The 25,238-nt window shown below is 38.1% G+C and overlaps 1 protein-coding gene across 2 annotated transcripts; it reads left to right on the forward strand.

Moving 5' to 3' along the window:
- Window positions 1–4,584: 4,584 nt before the first annotated feature.
- Window positions 4,585–25,238, forward strand: CLXN (calaxin). Of its 2 annotated transcripts, XR_016512294.1 has the most exons (8): window positions 4,585–4,800; window positions 9,399–9,557; window positions 10,475–10,579; window positions 11,205–11,356; window positions 11,606–11,710; window positions 13,185–13,270; window positions 23,558–23,728; window positions 24,660–25,238. XR_016512294.1 is itself a non-coding variant. In XM_090282873.1 (7 exons), the coding sequence occupies exons 1-6, from the start codon at window positions 4,743–4,745 to the stop codon at window positions 13,242–13,244; spliced, it is 639 nt and encodes a 212-aa protein (XP_090138999.1). In that variant the 5' UTR covers window positions 4,586–4,742; the 3' UTR covers window positions 13,245–13,270; window positions 24,660–25,238. The 2 variants fall into 2 exon arrangements, 1 of the variants encoding a protein (XP_090138999.1); XM_090282873.1 differs by lacking the exon at window positions 23,558–23,728 and having other exon boundaries at window positions 4,586–4,800.

Here is a 25,238-nt window from a genome sequence, read left to right on the forward strand (position 1 = left end):
GTGAAAAAACAATGAAGCAGAACTTCCCTAATTTGGGGAAGGAAATAGACTTACAGGCCCACGAAGCACAGAGAGTTTCAAAAAAACTGGACCAAGGGAGAACCACACCAAGACACATTATAATCAAAATGTCAAAAATTAAGGATAAAGAGAGAATCTTAAAAGCAGCAAGAGAGAAGATAATTACATACAAAGGGGTCCCAATAAGACTCTCAACTGATTTCTCAAAAGAAACTCTGCAAGCAAGAAGGGACTGGCAAGAAATATTCAAAGGAATGAAAAGCAAAAACCTACAACCATGTTTACTCTATCCAGTGAAGCTGTCATTCAGAATAGATGAGCAGAGAAAGTGCTCCCAGGACAAAGTAAAACTGAAGGAGTTCATCAGATCCAAACCACTGTTATATGAAATGTTAAAGGGACTTGTTTAGGAGAAAGAGGATCAAAACTATGAATATCTAAATAAAAACTGTATCACAACAACCAACAACAGAAGCTAGGGAACCGAAACGAAGGCAAACTAAGTAGGCAATGAGAGTGTGAAAAGAATTATAGGTATGGGGAACATTATGGGGAGAGATCAGCAGGGAGGGGGGAGTGGGGAAAGGGAGGGAGATGGTACAGGAATTAGGAAGCATAGTAAGAGAGAGTAGAGTAGACAGGAAGATGTTGAGAACAACTATATGCACAATCAATGGGCATTGACTAAGGGGTGGAAGACAACTGGAGGGAGGGATGTCACTGGGTGGAGGGGAACAAAGGGAAAAGAAATTGGGACCACTGTAACAGCATAATCAATAAAGCGAATTTAAAAGAAAGAAAATCTCATAATGGCGTAAGATTATCGGAGACAGGCAATTCTGGCAGCTTTCTTTTCTCTGATAGATCAAGAATGTGGAGGAGCAATGTAGTTAGAAGGGCCTGGTCTCAAGTATTCCAATTGGTACATGCCCTTTTCTGGTCAGCATTGCCTCAGGTTCTAGGCAGTGACAGGCATGGGCTGAGAGGATAAGCCTGGTCCTGCTTTGTGTAGGATGTGTGTGACAGCTGCAGAGGACCATAGTTAGTGCCAGAAGCTACCAGGAGTTCTGGGTTCCCTTGCAAAGGGATAGGCATCTTCTGTCCCTGTGGCAGTTATGCAGATAGGACAGTTGCCATGACCTAGCTCTGAGTGCCCACGACCCAGCACTCACTGGGAAGGAGCTCAGAGGATTTCACAGAATTTCTTGGTCAGCAACTTGAGACCTGGAGGAACAGCTTCCTTATTCAACTTGCTGACATCATTGCCATCACATTAATTACTTAACACATACCACATCTTAATTTACAACTTCATAAATGACATGTAAGATACAATAATCCTATCCTTAGTAAACCTTAGGCATTTACTTTATTAGTCACTTGATCATTGTTTAAAATATCTTATAAAGAAATGTCTTAACACCAATGAATATTGGGGGTATATTTTGGGAAAATCTCTTCTGTGTGACCCAGCTCCCTTTAAAGGCCCTGATATGTGTTCAGGAGGCTCTCCACACTGGGGTGCTCAAGTGATTCTCCCTCTGCTCTCTCTTAATAAGTGGTCTATGTTGTGAAGCTTCAGAGATATAGAAAGATAGGTGATAGTTACAGGATACAAATAGACATTATTACAGGAAGAAGGAGAATGCAAGCAAGAGTGAGAGGGAAAAAGAGGAAGATCATGTAATTGATAATCTAGAGGGGAAAGGAGATTAGAGAAATTGATCACTCACTATGGCAAGCACTAGAACCAAAACAGTTCTGAGGCAGAGAAAAACAAAGGCGTATGGAGGAATTCACTTTATATGGGAAGTCAAAAACTCTTTGAAGAGTTTCCTTTGGGGATGGGAGAAGAATATGCAGAAGGCCTGGAAGTGAGACAGCTGGGTGGTTGGAGGTACTAAGTGCACATAGCAGCTGAAGGGGAAGTGGTAAGAGAGAGCAGTGGAGATTCAACCACCCAAATATAATTGGCTAAAATCACCTCAGAACTTATCTTCACTATCTCTACAAACTGGTAAAATTGACTTTAAATTTCATAGATAACTAACCTTTATATTTTCCTTTTATTAAAGAAATTTTATAATAGGTTTGTAATATACTTGGATAGCAATTCTATGATGTCATTTCCCAAACAGCTTCCAAATGACTTTATCATAAAGGTCCACATTAAATAAAACACTTTCATCAATTCAAGGTCCAAGCTATTTATCATGGCAAAATTCTAATTGTGAGTTAAAGGGAAGATTGTTTTGCACATTAAATTAAACATTTATAGCATTAATAGTCACTTTTATGTACTTTTTATTTACAAAAGTATCCTTCTTAAAGTTGCTTGAATTTTGAAAAGTTCTATGATCATTTCATGCACAATAAAATTTCTGTACAGTACAAATTAAACACGGGTTTTTTTTTTTATTATTATTATTCCATTGCTGATTGATTTGATATGAGGTAACTGTTCTGGTTTAATTGCCTTACTCTGAAAAAGCCCTTAGGGGAAAGCAATCTTATGTCTACTCAACATAAGCAACTAGAAAATACAAACAGAAATTTTAATTTGCCTTGAAATGTGATTAGCTGACTATCAGGCCTACAGCTTGTTTCTAAAGTCTGAAAATACTGTTAGTAATAGTGTCAACAATAAAAATTTTTAAAAGTTCACTAAAATGGAAGCAGCGCTCTACAGTTTACCAATATTATGACAAAACATGCCCTTAATAAATACCTTGTTTTCCCTGCATATGATTTTTAAGACCTCATAGCAAGTTTAACGCTTAGGCCACTCTCTCGGAGAAGTGAGTTTTATATAACAATGCATTTAGAAAGTTTCTGCTAAAAAGATAGCATAAAAGAAAGAACTTGGGAAGGAGGAAGAATGGTAAGAGGGTAGGGTACCTCACAAAGTTTTCTTTTTAGCGGTTAAGTAGGTAATTTTTGCCTTGTAGAACACATTTGACTCTTAATTTCAACCTTCTGTGGTATTTCCCTTACTTCATTTTGTTCTGCTTCCAGGGAACATGGAAGCTTGTGAATTAAGAACTGGTTACTTCATCCATAGGTGCTCCCCAGCAAGCTCCCAGTGTTTCTGCTAGGATGTCGGGACAGGCCCATCACTGTGATCTCCACCAGTAGCGTCCTGCTTCCTAAAAATTGCCAGCAGGGTGTCCCTTCAGAAAACCTAGTTGGAAGGTCTTAAGAGACCTACCAGCAGAGATATGTGGGACCCATGGCTTCTCTTATTAACTACCAACAACCACTCTTTTAGCTCCGTGTCTTTTGAAATGAACAATCCAACAACCTCTGTGAATTAAATATTTGCTACAATTTTGCAATCTAACAAAAGCTAATAGGGTTTCACAGGTGAGTGTAATTAGAATATGTCCATTCTTTCCCATTTGTTTTCTACAATATCATTAGAAATGTCACAGTTGCTAAACAAGAGGACATACAGGAATACTATTTAACCAGAAAACTGTTGGAAACTCATAATCACTATCATTTTATACCGGTTAAGTGTTCTCAGGATAATACAGTCCCTGCTTTTATCAAGCATCCTTGACTCTGGTTTCAAACAGCATTCCAATTCCCTATTCAAAAAACAAATGAAACGAGGAAAAAAATCAAAGACCTCAGCACTGAAACTATTTTATTTTGGATTGTTACTCATGGTTGGCAGAATATTTCTGTTTTCAACCTAACAGCGACAATATGTATACTATAAAGTAGTTTGCATTCAAAGGCATTTTTGCCTCTGAAGTTAAACATTAGAGAATACTGTAGGTTTTGTACTCCTGGCTGACCTAACCCATTTCATTGTTGTCCTAATTCAAAGAGGGTGTTCCATCTGTAGTTTAGAAGTGCAGAAACCCCTCCCACATAAATGTAAGAACTATTCTTTGTTTGCAATCATAGGGCCTATCTTTCAAACAAGTAAAGGATCAATTTTACTTAAAGGGATATTTTCCAGAAAAGCAAGGTTGGGCTGTATTCCACAGCCAAATGGCAGTTGTCAGCCTGTTTATTAGGAAGATTGGCTTTAATTAGCTTAAAAATTGCCAGTGGCTTTTCCCAGATTCCACTGACAGTCCTACCCCCCACCCCAAAGAATGAACGGGGTGGGGAGCAGAAGAGAAAAAAAATCTATTCCAAGTTCTCACCCTTCTGTATCCCATAAAACAATCGTCTGGATAACACACCTGCTAATTCTCGAATCTCCTCCAAGTTCCCCCAAATCTCCCTGAAGATCTTCCCCCCTCCCTTGGTGCAGCACTCACAACCCCAAAAACCATTCACACAACGTGCACAACATATTTTTAGACCTTGATGATTCACAGAGCAGTCCATCGAAGGGGCTGTGAACCTAAAAGACAGCAACAACTGAACAATTAGAATTCTGACGTTAATCAAAATACAGTCCCAAATGTGCCTGGCCGGTACCCTCCAAGGGGGACTGCTCGCCCTGGCTCCACTAGCGAATGAGCGGTGCCCAGTCGTTGCCATGGTCACATTGTGTGTTAGGGAGGCCCACGCACCCCATGCGCGCCCGGGAACCAATCAGCGACAGGCCAAGGCGTTGTCATGGCCACTTGGTGTGTTAGGGCAAGCACAAATCTGGCAATGGAGATCCGGCAGCTTTCCCCGGGCCCAGGGCTTGCAAGCGTCCCGCCCGCCGCACGCCTCTGGACATCCACCGCTGCCAGCTTCCAGGAGCGACGAGCATGAACCGCAAGAAGCTGCAGAAATTGACGGACACCTTAACTAAAAATTGCAAGCATTGTAAGTAAGAATGTAGTGCTAGCAGAGGCTCCTGGTTTAGGTTTCCTGTCCTATCCGGTGCTAAAAATCCTCTGCTCAACCTGTTTCCCACCTCCAGCCTTAGAGTTGGTGGAGCGCCCGTCCCCTCCTCACCCCTACAGAGAAATCTGGGAGAGAATACCCGAGTGTTAGTTTGGGGGGACATGCACCCAGGTCTACCAATGATGTTAAGGACCAGTAGAATCCAGGCGTCCTGGCCTTCAGTACTGCTCTTTCACAAGTACACTTACTTGCTTCTCAAGCGCTCTTCTTAATTCACTTTTACATAATAGAAAGATGATTTATAGACCCATGAGACACATGTGATTTTAACCTCAGACATAGGAGTAAAATAAATACTAAAAATATGGACTCTAGAAAAGTAGCTCAGCCAACATACACCTGCATTCTAGCGTTCTAGAGCAGATAAACTGGCAGTGTCCAAGACATGGGAACTTACTAAGGATACATAGGGTAAATGGTTATCAGTGACTGAACACCCCTAGGGAAGAAACCTGTATCACAGCAAGGAGGAAAGTAGAACCAATGAGATCACCAACGCCAAATACATGATAATCTGTTCCCTCCTAGACTTCCACTTTCCAGTTGCTGGTGGGATTGCAACATAAAGGAGACTTTGCAGGTGACAAGATGAGCAGTTATTAGATATCTGCTCTAATCACACATTCTCAGAGGTGGTTCTAGAATTTCATCGGTAACTTAAGAATTATATTCGAACTGAAAAACAGAACTATACCTGAACCAGGAAGCTAAGAATTCGGTTTAGGTGAAGAAGATGTTGTCAAATGAGCAAGCTTATAAATTGTGTGCTTATTGCAAAACTACTAGCCACTTGAGAAAATAGAAGCCATAATCCCAAGACCATCCCCAATGTGCAAAAAAAAAAAAAAAGGAGGAACAAATACTGTATGTTTTAATGTAGTTCTTGAGATTACAGGATCTAGTGCCTTTTAATTGTGTTTAGTATCTAATGCAGTGAGTGGTAAGAAAGGCTCTCTTAGCAGACTGGTGCTATAAATAAAAGTTGGAGTGCATATAAGCATCTTTAAAAAAAAGCCATCTTCTAATTTAAGGCATTATTATTGTTATAATCTGATGAGAGTTTTGCTCTGTTGTTGTTTTTCTTAAAATACTTCCATTTCTGGGAGAAGACTGCACTTTCTAAAAGCATCTAGTAAACATTTTGAATAAAAAATAACTTCAATATACTATACTGAATTTAATTTACTCCCTGTTCAGTAAGTTTGCAATGTATTGCAGACATGCTGTGAGCAATCAGAAGATGAGTGTATTAAAAGATAAGGAAAACATGGCAGGAGAAACTCTTGCTTTTTGTACTTACATAAAAATTTTTAAGTGAGCTTTAAAAACTGTGTTGATTACTAGTTAAATATTATAGAAATAATTACAAGTTATGGGCATTTTAATAGCTTTAAATTTCTTTAATAAGAGGACCTTTCCCCAAAAGTCATATTCTCTTTTAGTTGTCAGATGATAATCCCACTAGGATGAAATGGACAAATTTTGTGGAATCAGAAAAGAGGAAAGTATTTTAAGTGATCATCTAATCCACCATTCTACAGATATGATCTGAAGAACAAACAAACCAATCCAAAAAAAAAAAAAAAAGGAAAACCATCCTTCAATTATTTAGTAGTGTATTCTAGAATTTAAGAAACATTTATTTTAGCAAGAAAAGTTTTCTTATGGCTAATCTTGGATTATTTGGGTAATAAATTAACAATTTTTTTTTTTTTTTTGAGAGAGAGAGAGAGAGAAGGGAGGGCAGGGAAAGAGAGAGGCAGAGAAACATCTATGTGAGAGAGACATTGACCATTTGTCTGTTGACATGCCCTGACTGGGAATCAAACCAGTAACCTAGGCATGTGCCCTGGCTGGGAATCGAAGATGCAACCTTTCAGTTTACAGGACAATGCTCCAGCCAGCTGAGTCACACTGGCCAGAACTAAGCTAATATTCTTTCATTATTATTTCAGCTGAAATGGAAAGCAAAGATGTTGAATAGTCATTCTTTATGCATGCTTTTCTTCCCCAACCAACAAGCTTTTTACTTTTAGAGCTTTTTAAAATTGTGGTTAAAATTTACTATTTTAAGCATTTTAAGTACACAGCTCTGTGGCAATATGTTCATTCAAATTGTTGCACAACTGTTACCACCATTCACCTCCAGAACTTTTAAATATTTTCCAATTGAAACTCTATACTCATTATACCTGTAGTATAATTCCCCGTTTTCCCTTTCCCCAAACCTCTGGCATCTACCATTCTACTTTGTATCTCTATGAATTTTACCATTCTAGGTATATTATATAAGTGAAAGACCTGGCTGGTTTGGCTCAGTGGATTGAGCGTCGGCCTGCGAGCTAAGTGTCGCTGGTTCGATCTTCCAGTCAGGGCACATCAGAGAAGGAAAACTCTGATTCCAAAAAACCTCCGCTGCCTTGCGGCATACCTCTTTAGGGGAAAGGCTAAGGGAGTAAACCCCGACAGAAAATCCGGAGCCAGAGTCCCTAAGGCGGTTTGACGTTGTAGTCAACACCGGCAACTCCTGCGGCGCACCTGAAGCCAAGCTGTATTGACTCCATCTTTCCCTTGGATCCTTCAGCTGCGAAGAGAGGGGGGGTCTGCTGCATGGGCAACAGCAGACCCTCCATATCACCCTGCCCAGGCTCTGTAGCTTCAGCTTCACTGGAGAGGACACTCCAGCGTCATCGCAAGATGTCGATTCAACACGGGAGGAGACAGATACCGTGTCACTCCCGAGTCGAACTGCACAACCATTCTCGGCGGTGCAGATAGACTCTTAAGAAGCTACACCATCGTCTCTCGAGACGGACGGCTGCCGACAACGACGACGATATAAGTGAAATCATACAATATTTGTCATTTTTTTCTTCCTTTTGGCTTGGCTTATTTCACTCATCTTAATGTTTTCAGGGTTCATCCATGTTGTAGCATATTTCAAAATTTCCTTCCTTTTTAAAAAGCTGAATAATATTTCATAGTATGCATATACTACTTTTGTTTGCTTCCACTTTTGGCTACTGTTGCTATGAGCACTGGTGCACAAGTATATGAGTCCCTGTATTCAAGTCTTTTGGATATATACCCAGAAGCAGAATCACTGGATTACATGGTATCTGTATTTGTTTGTTTGTTTGTTTGTTTATAAACCGACCTACCATTTTGTATACTAACAGCTCTTTTCAAAGTTATAATCATTATACTCTTGTCTACTACTAAACTTACTTACTAAATCATTTGTTTTTTAAGGTTTTTGATATTTCTCTTACATTCTGGTACTCCGAACCAGAAATCACACTCAAGCCTGTAAGATTAGAAGTGAGTTCTTCATTTCTATGTTCTGTCTTCTTTTACATGGACACAGGTTTTGTTCTAGTTTTTAAACCTATAATTCATATTTCACCTATAATTCATCTGTAAACTCACTTATATGTTTCCAATGTTAAGCAATAACCCTTCTACTTGCATATTTCAAATAGAGATTGGAACACAAATAATTAGCTCAGTGTTTATAAACATCAGCCTTTATACAATTATGTATGTGAACAAATATAAATGTTTGTATATCCTTTCAATAAAAATTGCCTTCATCCACCTTGGTCAGGTGGATCAACTGTTAGAATGTTGTCCTACACACCAAAAGGCTGCAGGGTCCATTCCTTGAGAGGGCACATACCCTAGGTTTTGGTTTTGATTCCTGGTCAGGTTAATATGGAAGGCAACTGATCAATGTTTCTCTCTCTCTCTTTCTCTCTCTCTCTCTCTCTCTCTCTCTCTCTCTCTCTCTCTCTCTCTCTCTCCGCCCCCCCTTTCTTCCTTCCTTCTTTTCCTCTCTATAATAAATAAACTTATCTTTGGGTGAGGATTAAAAACTAAAATAGCTTTCATCCAAACTACTACTGAAAAGTTGCATGTTAATTTTCATATCATCTGCAACAAGAACCACAAGAGTGCTAAAATATGCTTACATACTTTTTTATTGGATAATAGGTGATTTTTATTTCCAAAATCTGGCTTATAAATTTACTAAGACTTATATGAAATGAAAATTGTTGCCTAGCTGTCAGGAGCCTGGTATCTATTTCTAGGGAAATGTTAACTTACAAATCTCATGGATGACTAGATCAAAATCCTGGGGGCGATGTTACCATTCTTAAATATTACCAAGCTTGCTTTGAACCATATCTCTACTGCCTTGTAAAGTTTAGGATCTGATCCCACAATAATTATTCAGGTAACTTGGCTAATATTAATCTTTTTTGCTAAGTGTGACTGAACTTGCATCTGTTTAATATTGGAGGGAAGGCTTTTTCTCTTGATTTAGTGGAGAATCATCTGTAGCAGCTACCCTTTGTTAACTTAAGAATCATGAATCTCAAAACAGAATTGTCATTTGTTGACAGCTACATATTTGATGGTTTGCTAGTTTTTGTCTATAAATTCATTAATGCAAAATTTTAGAAAGTAAGATTAAAATACATTTTTGCTTATATCTTAATTTTATTCTTTCACAGTTAATAAATATGAAGTGAAATGTCTTATAAATCTTTTTTATAAATTGATTGGTGATGTAACAGAGAGGCAAGGTGTGGTCATTGGACTGGATCGTAATGCATTTCGAAATATCTTGCATGTGACATTTGGAATGACAGATGACATGATTATGGACAGAGGTAAGAAGATATAATATCCACCATAACTGAAAAGAAAGTTTAGAGTTTAGACATGCTGTTGGTTAACAGCTTAATGTTCTGTATTCTCAGTTTCACATGAATATAAAATTTAAATTTTTATATTTAAGAAAAAGATCATAGGGATGGAAATAATATTCACTCTATTTTGTGTATTTAAAAAGAGGACAAAGTCAGCTTGAATAATTAGGTTCCCCTTACTTGTTAGAAAATATATAATATGTCTATTTTTATTTAGCAAATATAATAATAAAAAATAGTTTTAAAATGGTACTTAAGATTCCATTGGAAGTATTTCAATAAGAATTAAGATATAGTCCAGACTATCATGTAATAGCATTACATTTGTTGAGTAACAAAAGTATAAAATTATATATTTTATGTTAATATATCAACATATTTGTATGTTAATAATTAATGATTAATATATGTAGATATTCAGAATTCACTTTGTTCCCACAAAATATAAGGGAAAGTGAGAAAGTTTAATTTTTGAAAGATTTTATTTATTTATTTGTTTTTCGAGACTGAAGAGGAACAGGGAGGGACAAAGAAAGGGAGAGAGAAACATGGAATAATTGCCTCCCGCCTGCCCCCAACTGGAGACCCAGCCCACAACATAGGCATGTGCCCTAACCTCCAACTGAACCAGTAGCCTTTTGGTTCACAAGCTGACGCTCAATCCACTGAGCCACATCAGGCAGGGCAAATATGAAAGTTTAAATAAAAAATTTACCAATTTTATGATGTCTTAGTTTTTTCCTTGATCAAATGAGAATGTGGATCATATGATCCTTAAGTTTTGTTTAAATTTTAAAAGTGAGTGGTACCAATTTAAATACATTACTGAGATTTAAAATGCAATGCAAGTATTATATTGTACTTTTTTTTCCTTTTAGTATTTCGGGGTTTTGATAAAGACAATGATGGTTGTGTAAACGTATCAGAGTGGGTTTATGGATTATCACTGTTTCTTCGAGGAACTTTGGAAGAAAAAATGAAATGTAAGATTTTAGGTTATCCTACGGGTTTGTACATTATGAGTCACACATCTAAGGAATTTAAATTGATGTCCTCCACCCCAGCCAGTGAAGTATGTTGTCTGTTGCTGGTTTGAATTTCCATTAGCCTCTTTTATGGAGCAAATTCAAGTCAATAATAAAAGTTAAAAAAAGAAAACATAAATCAAGAGATTATGAAAAATAGTTCATGTCAAGAAAGACTGCATGTACATATGATACATGTGCTAACATGTACATATGCATTTATGTATCGAGGTATTAAGTATTTTACATATTTAATTGCTTGAATTGTAACCATAAAAGCAGGGAATATTGATTCTAGTGTTCTGATTCTTAGTTCTTAATTTTTATTAACTCTGTTTAAGAATAATATTTCAACCAGTTTTCTAATAATTTTAAGACGCTTGAAGTCATTGTTTCTTGTCATGCTTTTCCATAGCTGAATGCAATGAAAACTTCTTCTAAGGATATACTCAACAAGTGTACATTAAGTACTTGTTATGGAAATTAGATTATGTTAAGGCCTTCAGGGTTGATAAAAACATCAACAATATAGACTTTGGCCTTAATGATAATATGAAATTCATAACTGGCTATTTTTTTAAAGATTGCTTTGAAGTGTTTGATTTGAATGGTGATGGATTCATTTCAAAGGAGGAAATGTTCCACATGTTGAAAAACAGCCTTCTCAAACAGCCATCTGAAGAAGACCCTGATGAAGGAATTAAAGATTTGGTTGAAATAACACTTAAGAAAATGGTAAATATGGGTAATTTAGAGTTTTATATTATATTTTATAGGCTAGATGTGGGATAAAAGTAATAACTCAAATTATACTATCAGTTTCCTGCTTGGTGAAATCAAACACTTGAATTGTGTTCTTTTATTATAATATTAAAAGTCTTTTATTTTTCTAACACATTTTTTCCCATTAACACTTGCCTATGAAAAGACAGCTGTATTTGAGAGATTTTACATGTTGACTGATATATGACTGGTCACCCCTAGGATCATGACCATGATGGGAAATTGTCCTTCTCAGACTATGAACAAGCTGTGAGGGAAGAGACTCTTCTATTGGAAGCTTTTGGACCATGCTTACCTGATCCAAAGGTAAAGAAATATTATTTTCACTGAACAGTGACCAAAATATAAAGAAGATCAACAACCTAAGAGTTCTTGGTTTGGTGAGTGATAGATTAGATTAATCACCTTCAGCCACAGAAAACAGCTGCTAAATAGAGAAAGCTCACTTAAGAAGAACTTGACGGTTCATTTTACAGTACTACTGTATTGTAGCCCAATGCTATGCTTTTCACTTATTAATTAATTCATTTATGTAAGAAACAACATTTGAAGATTAATGTGGGCCAGAAGCACAGATGAAAGGCTCAACGGCAGCAATCAAGGGCTAATATTTTTTCAGGGAGGAATAAATGAAAATAATTACTCAACAATGTGATAAATATTATAATAATAGTTAATGACTTGTACAGAGCTTTATCTATGCCAAGCACTGTCATAAGCACTATTCCCCACATTGCCTCCTTTAAGTCCCCTAACAACACTATGAAGTAGGTATTATTATTATTATCATTTTACAGATAAAGAAACTGAGGCTTGGAAACTTTAGGCAACTTGTTCAAGTTCATGCAACAATTATGGAGTACGCTGGGTACCCTGGTTCTAGAGTCCATAGAGATATGCGTAGAATATAATGGTAGTCACGAACAGAGCATCTAAACCGGCTGTATCCAATGATTGGTAAATGGCTGGTGGGAAGAGGAAGGCTAGGTTTTTAAGGACAAATAGTCACCCAGGCCAAAATGGAGAAGAATAATGTCGCATCAGGAAAAGAATAGAATAGAAAAGAAAAGGAGAAAGGAGAAAGGGAGGGGGAAAGGAGGGAAGAAAAGAAGAAGAAAGGGAGGAATGAAGGAAAGAAAGTAAAAAAAATTACCTAATTCCACACCTGCTTCTATATCCTGTCCAATGGCTTCCTTTTTTAACAATTGTGTCTTGAGAGAATTGTCCATATGTGCAACCTACACTGCCATTGCTTCTTCCTGTCCACTCCTGAAATTGTTCTTGCTGAGATCACCATACCCTCCTTGTTAATAAATCCCAAGCATTCAGCTTTTGGGTTCTTGTCTCACTGAACCACATTCCTTCCCCACCCCCAGCTTTTGGGCCAGCTTCTTCTGCTCTTGGAAGTACCTCTGCTACCTGTCACAGCCTGGCTGTAGCATAATTAGTCCTCCTGGCCTCCCATAGAATACTGTGTGTTTATTTTATTGAATCCTTCACTGCAGTGAATTAAGCTCATCAGTTTCTAGATGATCTCTGCTACTAATCTGGAGGAGCTAAGTCATGTAGTCTTGCCTATCTTTGTGACCCCACATCAAGTATTGTGCTTGGTATATAATCTGTACTGTCACTATCTGTGAGTGAAAAAAAAATGTATGAGCATCCCAAGTGCTTGATTCCCATTCTTTCTACCTTGTTCCTCTTCAAAGGAAATACACAAAATGTTTTGCTTTCTTCTTTTTTGGAAGTCTGTACTAATTTTGAGCACTTCATTTTACAGAGCCAGATGGAATTTGAAGCCCATGTATTCAAAGAGTCAAATGAATTCAATGATATATGAATACATAAATGTCCTTGTTGACTCAGGTGAGTAAAATAGGTGTATGTATTTTCTGCTTAGCTCACAAAGATGATGTTGAATTGTGTGTTTTGGGTGGGGAATGGTGTTAACTTACATATATACTTCAACTTTGGTGTAAGAACCAGGTAAAATGGATGGAGGACAAGAAGTTTCTTATTAGATGTTGGGTTTGGAAAAACAAGTTAACATTGCTAGAGGTATTTTATACCTAAATATCTGTTGAAACACATAACTGTTATAAAATGTTTGTATTAATGAAATGAATAGCAAGATTATGTAATCATGAACTATTAAGGCAAATATTCATGTCAGAAAAATACTGTGTATAATAAATTTAAGAATCATTAAAACTAGTGAATATTTTTGGAGCAATAAATAATTAAAATGGCATCAAATGATACTGGCATTTAGCATTTAAATACCTTTCTGTGAGGCACTGAGGGAGATTTAGAGAGATGAAAGAAATATATAACCTATTTTAATATGATCTATATTGTTTGAGGTTTTGCCATAACAACCTGACTAGATTGTTAGTGTCTGAGGGCAGGAGTCTTATCACACCCATATTTATTCCTGTCACAGCTGTTAGGACAGTCCTCTGCACAGAATGGGCTCTCAATAAATACTGTGGATTGAAAAGTACACAGTACAACAAGAAAAGTCCAAACTCCTAGCAAGCAACAGCAGAAGAAAGTGCTGTTTCTTGAGTTTAATGAATAGTGCATGGGTACAACTTTCATTTTACCTCTGGATTCATCCTGTTTGCCCCCTTTCCCTGCCATTGCACTCAGTTGGGAAGCCTGTTCTTGCTCCCTCTATTTTTCTACCTCAACTTCACTCTTTGTCCCCATAAAAAGGTGTACCTCAGTGTCATTCCCCCACTGCCTAGGATTTCCCTTGTGTATCCCCTTTATAAGGAGACCTGACTTTCCCTCTGCCCTTCACTATCTAGAAGGTACCTGTGCTATTACAAGATATTATTTAAAACTAAAAATTATTTTTAAAAAATTCTAAATAATTTTAGTGACACTTGAGATGATATCAGTACTTGACCATAAGAACTCATGAGCTCTGGGATCCAAGATGGTTGCAGAGTAGTTGGAAGCTCCTCCCACTTGCTCCCAATGTGGAGCGGACCAGTCTTGTAGCTAAACCATAGAGCAATCGCCTTGAAAACCCAGTGGAGAGTGACTGAGAACGTGTGTGAATGAGTGTGTATGCCAATGAGAGTGCAGGGAGTGTGCAGGCGTGGGCAGGAGCCTGCCCGCCTGCAGGGCACTTGGGAGCAGGCAGCCCAGTCTCTCCTAGTGGAGCAACTGCTGCCACCACTGCTCAAACCAGCACTCCTGCCTGTGCAGATTTGGGGGCGACTATGGATTGGCTCAGGGGCTGCGAGCTCTCGGGTAGAGAGAGATGGCCAGGGAGGTGTTGACTACAGAAACAGTGGCATAAAGAGGCCCACCCCAGGCTAAGAATCTCTGGAAGGAGTGGGGACAGCACCCCGCCATCACCACAAGAGTCTTCTAAATGCTATCTGGGAGAGATCCAGAGAGTAACTTTATCTAAAACTGTCAGTGGCTCTGGCAAGTGGTGATGAGCCCTAACCGATAGAGACTCTGTGATTTGGGGAGAGGGGGAATACATGGAGAACAGGAACCTCAGGGCTTGGGTCTGCAGCATGGGGCCACTAAGAAACTCTTTTAAAAGAGGAGTTGAGGTGACACTCAAGACCCAGCAGGGACCTGATGGTCATGTATGCATGCATGCATGCATGCATAGCAGCTCTGCGAACAACTCAGAGGGATAGAGTAACACTAAAGGTAACTGTGGAACCCAACCCAGTATGGCTGGTGAGCAGGGGACTACACAGAGTGGAGAGTTTGGGCCTGTGCATCCAGCAAGAGAGCAGCAGGCAAGGGACAGATGACTGGGAGCTGAATGCCTGAGATTTGCTGAAGCCAGACAGGTCCCCTCACAGACAGGCAAGCCCAACACCCACCTGAGGGATTACAGGCTCTGCAAAACAGTGAGGCCAGGCTCAAGAGCCATCTGCTGGGAGCATTTCTGCAGGGGAAAGAAGAAAAAGCTCTGAAAGGACACTTTACCAGACATTACAATCTACACTGTTCCTCAGGCCCTGACCCACTAAAACTAGCAAAGCAGAGAGATTAGAGAGACAGGTGTAACAAGCAGGGTTCAGGGTTCCACGCAGCATCGGTGACTAGACAGAGCTGCTGTGTGTGCCAAGCAGGAAAGAGCTGCCCCTTTTACGCAGATTTGCCCCTCACAGGAAACGGATATCTACTTCACCAGAAACCATACATAATTGGAAAGAATCTGGGACAGACCAAGACATGTGGCGAAGGGACAGGGAAACACACGATTTCCCTGAAAGTTGAATAGTGCCCCCAGGGGGTGATCCAGGGCTCCCAACCTTGGATCACACCAGAGACCCCCCCTGGAGACAAGCGGAGAAGGTATTGAAGTCCCTTCGGGTTATTCAATGAACCACTCCTGGGTCCTGGGATGATGGAAAACTGGCAGGGCAGAAGAGTGGGAATGAGCCAAATATGAAGGACACAGCTGCAGACTATGGATCACGTGTAGTCTGGAACAGACTAGGACACCATCTTCATTTCTAGAGGCAGAACCAGAAAGAGTAAACAGTGGTAACACTAGATTCTAATGTGATGATGTCTACCGTGGTCTTCTTCATGATTTGCATTATTTTCTCTCCTACATAGCTTTTTAACATTCTTTTTTTTTTCCTTCAAATTGTAGCAATTATGTAATGTTTTTATATTTTAGTTTATTTAAAATCTCATATTTTTCTCCCCCCTCATATTACTCTATTTTACATTCTTCTTTCCTCTTATTTTTGTTTTAAATTTCATTTTTTATCTTGCTATGACTTGTTTCTATTCCACACTCTTACTATTTCTCCCTTCTCCAGCCCCTTCGAACCATTTTTCTTGTCATTAGTCATTCCACATTCTTCTTCCTGTTCTTAAAATGCCCTTATTCTATCTCCACCTTTATCAGTCTTTATCATTGGTTGTGGATATGGTGGTTGTTGTTGCATTTCTTCAATTTTATTTCTAGGTCTTCACTATTTTTATATTTCAAACATCAAATTTTACTGTTCGCCTACCCTACTCCATTTTGCATTCCTCCTGCACTTTCTTTTTTTGCATTTTAAATTTCAATTTTTTCCTGTCTTATACTGGTTTTCATTCCTCACTCAATATTCCTTCTCCCTCTATTATCTCAAAATCACTTCTCTTTCCTCTAGATGTCTCACAAGCTTTTCTTTCTTTTTTCTTCTTATTCCCATCACATCTATATGAATCATTGCTCATTTGCTGTTGATACTGCTGCGGTGGCTCCTTTTCTCCAAATTGGTACCTATTTTTTTAACTAATTTTTTAAAGTTTTGTTTAAACCTAATACTGTATTGTTCCCTTCTCATACTTCATTCTGCCTTCTTCCTTCCCTTTTTTGTTTACGATCTAAATTTTTCTTTCTTTCTTTCTTTCTTTCCCTTGTTTCTATTTCCTACACTTATTATTTCTCTTTCTTCTACCCTCTTAAAATCATCACTATTTCAGTTAGTCATATCATATTTGTTTTTCCTTTCTTATAATAGTCTTAATCTCTTTACACCTTTATTAATATTTGCTCATTTGCTGTTGTTAATAGTGTGGTTGTGAATGGGGGTTATTTTTGCCAGTTTGGGTTTGTTTCCCGGGTTGTTTCAATTTGTTTGGGAAGGACCTGTACAACAGCATACAAGACGTGGTGGGCAATGTGACTCAGTCATCCAGATGGAGGGAAGGGCCCACCAAAGAATGACTCAAGAACAACCAAAACCCAATTACAACCAGAGCCCACATACATGCCATAAAGGGTATCCCAAGAAAATCAAGCTCAGGAGATTAAGGAGACTGCTTAACTGAGTCCCACAGGTCTCCTATCACAGAAAGTCACACCACAAAGACAAAGAGTCAAAGCAGATCAATCTAATACACAGAAAGAAACAAGAGGAATCACCTAAAATGAGAGAGGCAAAGAAACAACCCACAACCCAAAAGAAAGGAGGAATCCCCAGAAATAATGATAAATGAAATTGAAGCAAGCAAGCTATCAGATATTGAGTTCAAAATAATGGTTATAAAGATGCTCAAGGAGCTCAGTGAGACCTACAAGGAACTCCATGGAAGCTACAAGGAACTTACAGAAAACTACACCAGCATGAAAAATGACATAGAAACTACCAATAAGAGCCAGGAGGAAATGAAGAAAACAATTTCTGAAATAAAGAATACATCAGAAGAAATTAAAAGCAGGCTATATGAAGCAGCAAATCGAATCAGCAAGCTGGAAGACAAGGTAGGAAAAAACTCCCAGACAGACCAACAAAATGAAAAAGACCCTAAAGAAAGGAGGAGGATTTAAGGGAGCTACACAACAACATGAAACATAATAATATTGATATCATAGGGATAACAGAAGAAAAAAAAGAGCAAGGGAGAAAAAACCTGTTTGAAAAAATAATGACAGAAAACTCCCCTAATTTGATGAGGGGAAAAGGCACACAAGTCCAGGACACACAGAGGGTCTCAATCAAGATGAACCCAAAGAGGGCCACTCCAAAACACATCATAATTAAAATAGCAAAATACGAAGACAAAGAATCTTAAAGGCAGCAAGGGAGAAAAAACTAGTAACATATAAGGGAGCACCAATAAGGATATCAGCTGATTTCTCAACAGAAACACTATAAGCAAGAAGGGAATGGCAAGAAGTATTCCAAGTAATCAAAAGCAAAGGCATGCAACCAATATTACTCTACCCAGCAAATGGAAGGTGAAATAAGGAGTTTGCCAGCAAAAAAAAATTAAAAAAAAACAAAACAAAACTGAAAGAATACATCTCCACCAAACCAGCATTGCAAGAGATGCTAAAGGGGCTACTTGAAGAAGATGAAAAAAAGAGGTGGGGGGGACACAGGTAAAAGGGAAAATTGGTAATGATAAGTACCTATCAACAATAACCTTAAATGTAAAAGGATTAAATTCTACATCAAAAGATATAGGGTAGCTGAATAAATAAGGAAACATGGCCTGCATATATGTTGTCTACAAGAGACCCACCTCAGAACAAAAGATCTACACAGAATGAAAGTGAAAGAATGGAAAAAATATTATAAGCATACAGACACACACACACACACACACACACACAGCTGGGGTAGCAATACTTATATCAAACAAAATAGATCTCAAATAAAGGCCATAAAAAAAAGACAAAGAACACTACATAATATCTAGGAAACATTCCATCAAGAAGTGATAACCCTTGTAAACATATATCCACCCAACATAGAAGACCCTAAATATATAAGAAAAACTTGGAGTAGTTCCAGAAGATATTGACAGCAACATACTCATAGTAGGGGACTTTAACACCTCATTGTCAATAATGGACAGATCTTCCAAGGAAAGAAACACCAGGATATGGTGGCATTGACCAACACTCCAGATCAAATGGACTTAATTGATATACACAGAATCTTTCACCCCAAAGAAGCAAAATATACTTTCTTTTCAAATGCACATGAAACATTCTCAAAAATAGACCACATAGTAAGAAACAAGAGAAGCCTCAAAAAATTCAAGAAAATTGAAATCATATAAAGTGTCCTCTCAGATCACAATGTCTTGAAACTAGAACCAACTTCAAGGAAAAAACTCAAAAACATTCAAATTCATGGAGACTGAAAACATTCTATTAAGTAATGAATGGGTGAACAATGAGATATAGGAAGAAATCAAAAAGTTTCTGGAATCAAATGATAACACACAACAATCTAAAACCTATGAGACACAATGAAGGCAGTCCTGGAAGGAAAGTTCATAGCAATACAGGCCTACCTAAAGAAGACATAAAATTTTCAAATAAACAATGTATCCGTATACTTACAAGAAGGATCAACAACAAACAAAGCCCAGAATGAGTAGAAAAAAGGAAATAAGATCAGGGCAGAATTAAATGACATGAGAGATTAAAAGAACAATTCAAAGGATCAATAAATCCAGGGACTGATTCTTTGAAGAATAAAATTGACAAACCTTTAACCAGACTCCTAAAGAAAAAAGAAAGAGCACTCAAATGAATAAAATCAGAAATGAAAGAGAAGTTACACCAATAACACAGAAATACAAAGGATTGTAAGAAATTACTATGAACAACTGTATGCCAAGAAGTTGGACAATCAGAGCAAAATGAACTAATTTCTAGAAACATACAATCTTCCAAAACTGAATCAATAAGAAGAAATCCTGAATAAAAAACAGCAAGACTGCAATTGAAGCAATAATCAAAAAATTCCTGGCACACAAAAGTCCAGAACAGATGGCTTCACAGGTGAATTTTTCAAAAATTTAAGGAAGAAATAACTTCCATCCTTCTCAAACTATTCCAAATTATTCATGAGGAGTAAAAACTGCTAAACTATTTATGAGGCCAGTATCATCCTAATTCCAAAACCAGGTAAAGACACAACAAAGAAAGAAAACTACAGACCAATATCTCTGATGAATATGGATGCTAAAATCCTCAACAAAATACTGGCAATCTGAATTCAGAAATACATGAAGAAGATCTCATGCAATGATCAATTGGGATTCATCACAGTGATGCAAGGATGGTATAATATTCACAAATCAATAAACATAAGACACCACATAAATAAAATGAAGGACACAAATCACATAATCATATCAATAGATACTGAAAAAGCATTTGGTTAAGTACAGCAACCATTTATGGTAAAAACATTCAGCAAAGTGGGAATAGAGGAAGCATACCTCAGAATAATAAAGGCCATATACAATAAACCTACAGCTAACATTATACTCAATGGGAAAAAACAAAAACATTTCCCCTTAGGGTCAGGAACAAGACAAGGGTGTCTGCTTTCACCACTCTTACTTAACGTAATACTGGAAGTTCTACCTTCAGTGATCAGACTAGAAAAAGAAATAAAAGGCATCTATGTTGGAAAAATGAAATTAAAACTGTTATTATTCACAGATGACAGGATATGTACATAGAAAACCCTATAGGCTCCACAAAAAACTACTCAAATTCAGCAAAATAGCAGGGTACAAAGTATTCAGAAATCTAAGGCATTTCTGTACACCAACTATAAAATAGCAGAGGTAGAAACTAAAAGAAAAATCCCATTTACTATAACAAAAAGAAAAATAAAGTACCTAGGAATAAACTTAACCAAGGAGGTAAAAGACCTGTACTCAGAAAACTAAAGAATACTGAAGAAAGAAATTAAGAAAGATACAAATAAATGGAAGCATATATCATGTTCATGGATGGCAAGAATCAACATCATTAAAATGTCCATGCTACCCAAAGCAATGTATAGATTCAATGCAATCCTTATTAAAATACCAATGACGTTTTTCACAGACCTAGAACAAATACTTCAAAAATTTATATGGAACCAAAAAAGAGCCTGAACAGCCACAGCAATTTTGAGGAAGAAGAACACAGTAAGAGGAATCACAATACCTGATATCAAACTATACTACAAGGCCATGGTGATCAAAACAGTCTGGTACTGGCATAAGACCAGACATATAGGTCAATGGTACAGAATAGAGAGCCCACAAATAAACCCAGGTCTGTATGGTCAATTAATATTTGACAAAGGGGAAAGGAACATCAAATGGAGTGAAAGAGCCTCTTCAACAAATGGTGCTGGGAGAACTGGACAGGGACATGCAAAAAAATGAAACTAGACCACCAACTTACACCATACACCAGTATAAACTCAAGATGGATCAAAGACTTAAATGTAAGCCATGGTGTCATAAAAGTCCTAGAGGAAAACATAGGCAGAAAATTTTCAGATATCCCACGTAGCAATATTTTCACTGATATATCTCCTAAGGCAAGGGAAATAAAGGAAAGAATAAACAAATGGGACTATCTCAAACTAAAGAGTTTCTGCTCAGCAAAAGAAAACATCAGCAAGATGAAAAGGGAACCAGCCATATGGGAAAATATATGGGATACCTCAGACAAGGGATTGATCTCCAAAATATATGAAGAACTCATATGACTCAGCACCAGGAAGACAAATAATCCAATTAAGAACTGGGCAAAGGATCTGAATAGACACTTCTTCAAGAGGACACACAGATGGCCCATAGAAATATGAAAAGATGCTCAACATTAGTAGACATCAGAGAGGGGCAAGTTAAAACCACACCTGTCAGAATGGCCATCATTAGTAAACCAACAAACAAGTGCTGGTGAGGACGCGGAGAAAAGGGAACCCTGGTGCACTGTCAGTGGGAATGCAGACTGGTGCAGCCACTGTGGAAAACAGTACAGATTGTCTTAAAAAACTAAAAATAGAACTGCTTTTTGCCTAGTGATTCTACTGCTGGGAATATACCCTAAGAATCCCAAATCACCAATCAAAAGAACTTATATACTCCTATGTTCATAGCAGCACTATTTACAATAACAAAGTGCTGGAAATAGCCTAAGTGCCCATCAGTAAGGGAGTGGATAAAAAAACTGGTATTCACAATGGAATACTAAGCAGCAGAGGGGAAGAGGGAACTCCTACCTTTTGCAACAGCATGGATGTAATTGGAGAATATTATGCTAATTGAAACAAACCAGTCAGTGAAAGACAAATGCCATATGATCTCACCTCTAAAAGGGATCTAATAAAGAAAATAAATTAACAAACAAAATAGAACCAGGGGCATGGAAACATGGAATAGACTGAAAGTAACCAGAGGGGATGGGGGAGGGTAATAATGGTGGAAAGATGGGGAAGGGACTAGTCAAAGAACATGTTTGAATGACCCATTGACATGGACAACAGTGTGGGAATTAACTATGGGAGCAGGGGGTGGGATGGGCAGAAGAGAGCAAAGGAGGAAAAATTGAGACAACTGTAGTAGAATAACCATTAAAAAATTATTTAAAAATAAAGAACTCATGAGCTCTGTTCATGAGCTGTCCTGTATACTATAGAACACACTGCCTCTACTATTCCTCATCATAATTTGCCCAAATCAATTTCTTCTGCTAGTGTATCCAGATAGCTGGATCCTCTTAATTGCACTACTGTAGTGTAAATTATGTGAACACTGAAAATTCACTCAACTTAATAGTAGTGTCATCTGACTATGGAGTACCTTTGAGGAAGAGCTTTATTCCCTCTTACTTTGATCTTTGTGGACCCTTGCCTCCTGCTACTGGGCTTGCACTGATTCCTCCTCCAGGTACAGCCAACATTGCTCAGTCACGTTTGCCTGCCTGTGGGGCAGCTGGGTTAGGGCTATGGATGAACAAATATAATTTGGAGGATTGACTATAGTTGTTCTCTCACTGACTTCTCAAAGCTTTGGCATCCTTTTCTCCTCCTAGTGCTCTAGGAGGACCCGCATAATGCAGACCAGGCCCCTTGGGGAAAGGGAGTACCGCCCTGCAAGCAGCACAGAGATACTCTGTTTGGCAAACAATCAAGTTCTTTTTTTTTTAACTCCAGGATTTAAAAACTGCCACTGCAAACTTCCAGTTGTGCATTCTTAACCTGTAAATATCTTTGGGTACAAGATTGCACTTGTAAGAAGCCAAGCCAGCAATTGCTTGGGTTATAGAATCATCCAAAACATTTGCTAAGTTCCTACTTTTTACTAAGCCATGAGGGTTAATCAATCAGAGGTCAGCAGCCCTTTCCTCACTCTGTTTGTGCTGTAAAATCAGGACTCTATACCATGTGACAGTCTTGTCACCACCTGTCACTGTTTAGATTCTCTGTGACTGTCCTTCTCCTGTCCTTCTTTTCCCCCTGCTCCCCAAAAGTTACATTATTTTTAATCTAAAGATATTGTTAAAGGGAATTAAAATAGAATATACTATGAAACTAGAAAGATTGTCATGTCTGGGAAAGGTTTCTCTGAGCTGCTCCTTAGATTGTTCATTTTTTCTACAGCATTTTATCTGACTGCATCAATATCCTCACAGAATCATCCACTAATTCCCCCATAGCATCCAAAACTGACTATTAATTCTCACCAACTATAGCAAAGAAAGGCTGGGAATTGCATTTGACATGAAGAGACTATGAAAGATACATACTAAATAAAACTTTGACCAATAGGTATGTTAATTACAATTTATCAAATTGTGAGTGTTGGTTGGTAATAGTTCAAAAGAGGTAAAAGTAATATATTTGTTCTTTCTAGTATTGAAGCTACCCTTTCTGTTAGAGTAAAACAGATAATTTCTTGAAGTGTTTCCAGTCTCAGCTGCCATTTAAGGAGGAACCACCTGAATACAGCCAAACAAATCAAAGCCTCCTTCTCATGAGATGTATCTGAAAGAGAGTTTCCCAGTTTCACATGTAGAGCAAAAATGTAAGGAAGTCTAACAGTGAAACATTCTGAGTGAAATAAGCATGCTTCTACATTTGAAATGTCTTTATCAGAGTGCCTTTACCTTATGCAGCAGTTAACTGCTTACAGTTCCCTCACTGGCAATTTGTGGCTTTTTGTATACCTCATGCCTCCTACCTAATCTGTCAAGAATATATTTCTCTCCCTAAGACACACATCCTCTTGTTTATTTTCATTTCCTCTTGCCTGTTAGCCCACACTGCCACCATTATGTGACCCAACCAGACTCACAGAGCGTCCCCTGGGGTGAGAAGTTTGTCACTTTAAAGGGGATTTGAATAAATTGGATGAAACACAGGCTGTCTTCCCCTTAACTTGAGTTGCTCCTTCCTGTCTCCTGTCCCCATCTCCAAAGTCTCTGTGTGGACCGAGGGGAGACCCCAACTTAGAATGGGGCAATAGTAAGCCTGAAGATGGAGAATAGCATGCACTTCCACAGAGGAATTTACAAGTTCTCTCTGCAAGTGGCTTCTGCAACTAGAGTCACTACCTCCTGGTAGACGTGATTAGTCCCACAGTACAGAGCAGCCTGGAAGATTAATTAAAACCATTTGGTCAAGTCTTCCTTAATGAATCCTGCAGAGTCATAAAGTAGAATAAAGCATCCCCAAAATCGCTGTAATACATTGTACAAAAATCCAATGAACACTTTTGTTCCAAGTATTATGCTAAAAGCCATGTTCATTATCTCACTCACTTCTTACAACTATCATAAGAGATAAACATTACTTAATAATTTCATACTACAGATTGAGAAAATTGGAGTTTAGGGATATCGAGAAACTTTCTCAATGTCCCCACACTGGTAAAGAGCAAAACCAAAATTCAGACCTCATCTAGTTCTAATGTTAGAGACCTTTTTCTAAAGCAAAATTTATTCTTCTTGCCACAGATAACCCCCTGAGGCTTGGAGTAACCAAGAGTTCCAGGTTCCTGAAGAAACTTCAAATTGCTCCTTTAAGACTACCTGGTGGTGCTATGTAATTTATATGTATGTGAATGAGACCATTGACTACTCTCTCCGGGGCACTTTTTTCATCTGAAACACCTTGGGATTTTGGAATTTTCTTTCTTTAGTTGAAGTTTCCGGTTTGGAAATAAAGCATCCATGTTTGGTACCAGTATTAATCTGAACCTTAAATTGTAATCTTGCCTTGCAAGAGTCCAGATGCCTGAGACTAGTCAAGAGGCTTCAGACTCTCTGACTCCAAGCACGGGGGGTAAAGTGAGACGGAGTCAATGAACCAAAGCTGAGATCACTGCTGGTTTATGAGGAGAATGGCAGAAGTCCTTCTGCAGGAAGGTAAAAGGGCAGGATTCCTCAAAAGGAAAAGGACAAGAAATTTTTTTTGGCCATCTTGGGTGATGTCAGAGAAAGATTTTCTATCTGGAACAAGAAGAAGATGTCAATGATAAGAAGCCATGTTATCGGACTTCTGGCCAAGATGGAGACGTAGACAGACACAATGTA

Source organism: Furipterus horrens, unplaced genomic scaffold (assembly GCF_987537825.1).
Source record: "Furipterus horrens unplaced genomic scaffold, mFurHor1.1.pri manual_scaffold_7, whole genome shotgun sequence".
NCBI classification, from domain to species: Eukaryota; Metazoa; Chordata; class Mammalia; order Chiroptera; family Furipteridae; genus Furipterus; species Furipterus horrens.

What these genes read in the sequence shown, in the direction of transcription:
- CLXN (XM_090282873.1), top strand. Translation starts at nt 4,743, where the DNA reads ATGAACCGCAAGAAGCTGCAGAAATTGACGGACACCTTAACTAAAAAT. An exon ending in AACTAAAAATTGCAAGCATT is followed by an intron (nt 4,801 to 9,398) that starts GTAAGTAAGAAT and finishes ATTCTTTCACAG; the next exon opens with TTAATAAATATGAAGTGAAA. An exon ending in TTTGGAAGAAAAAATGAAAT is followed by an intron (nt 10,580 to 11,204) that starts GTAAGATTTTAG and finishes ATTTTTTTAAAG; the next exon opens with ATTGCTTTGAAGTGTTTGAT.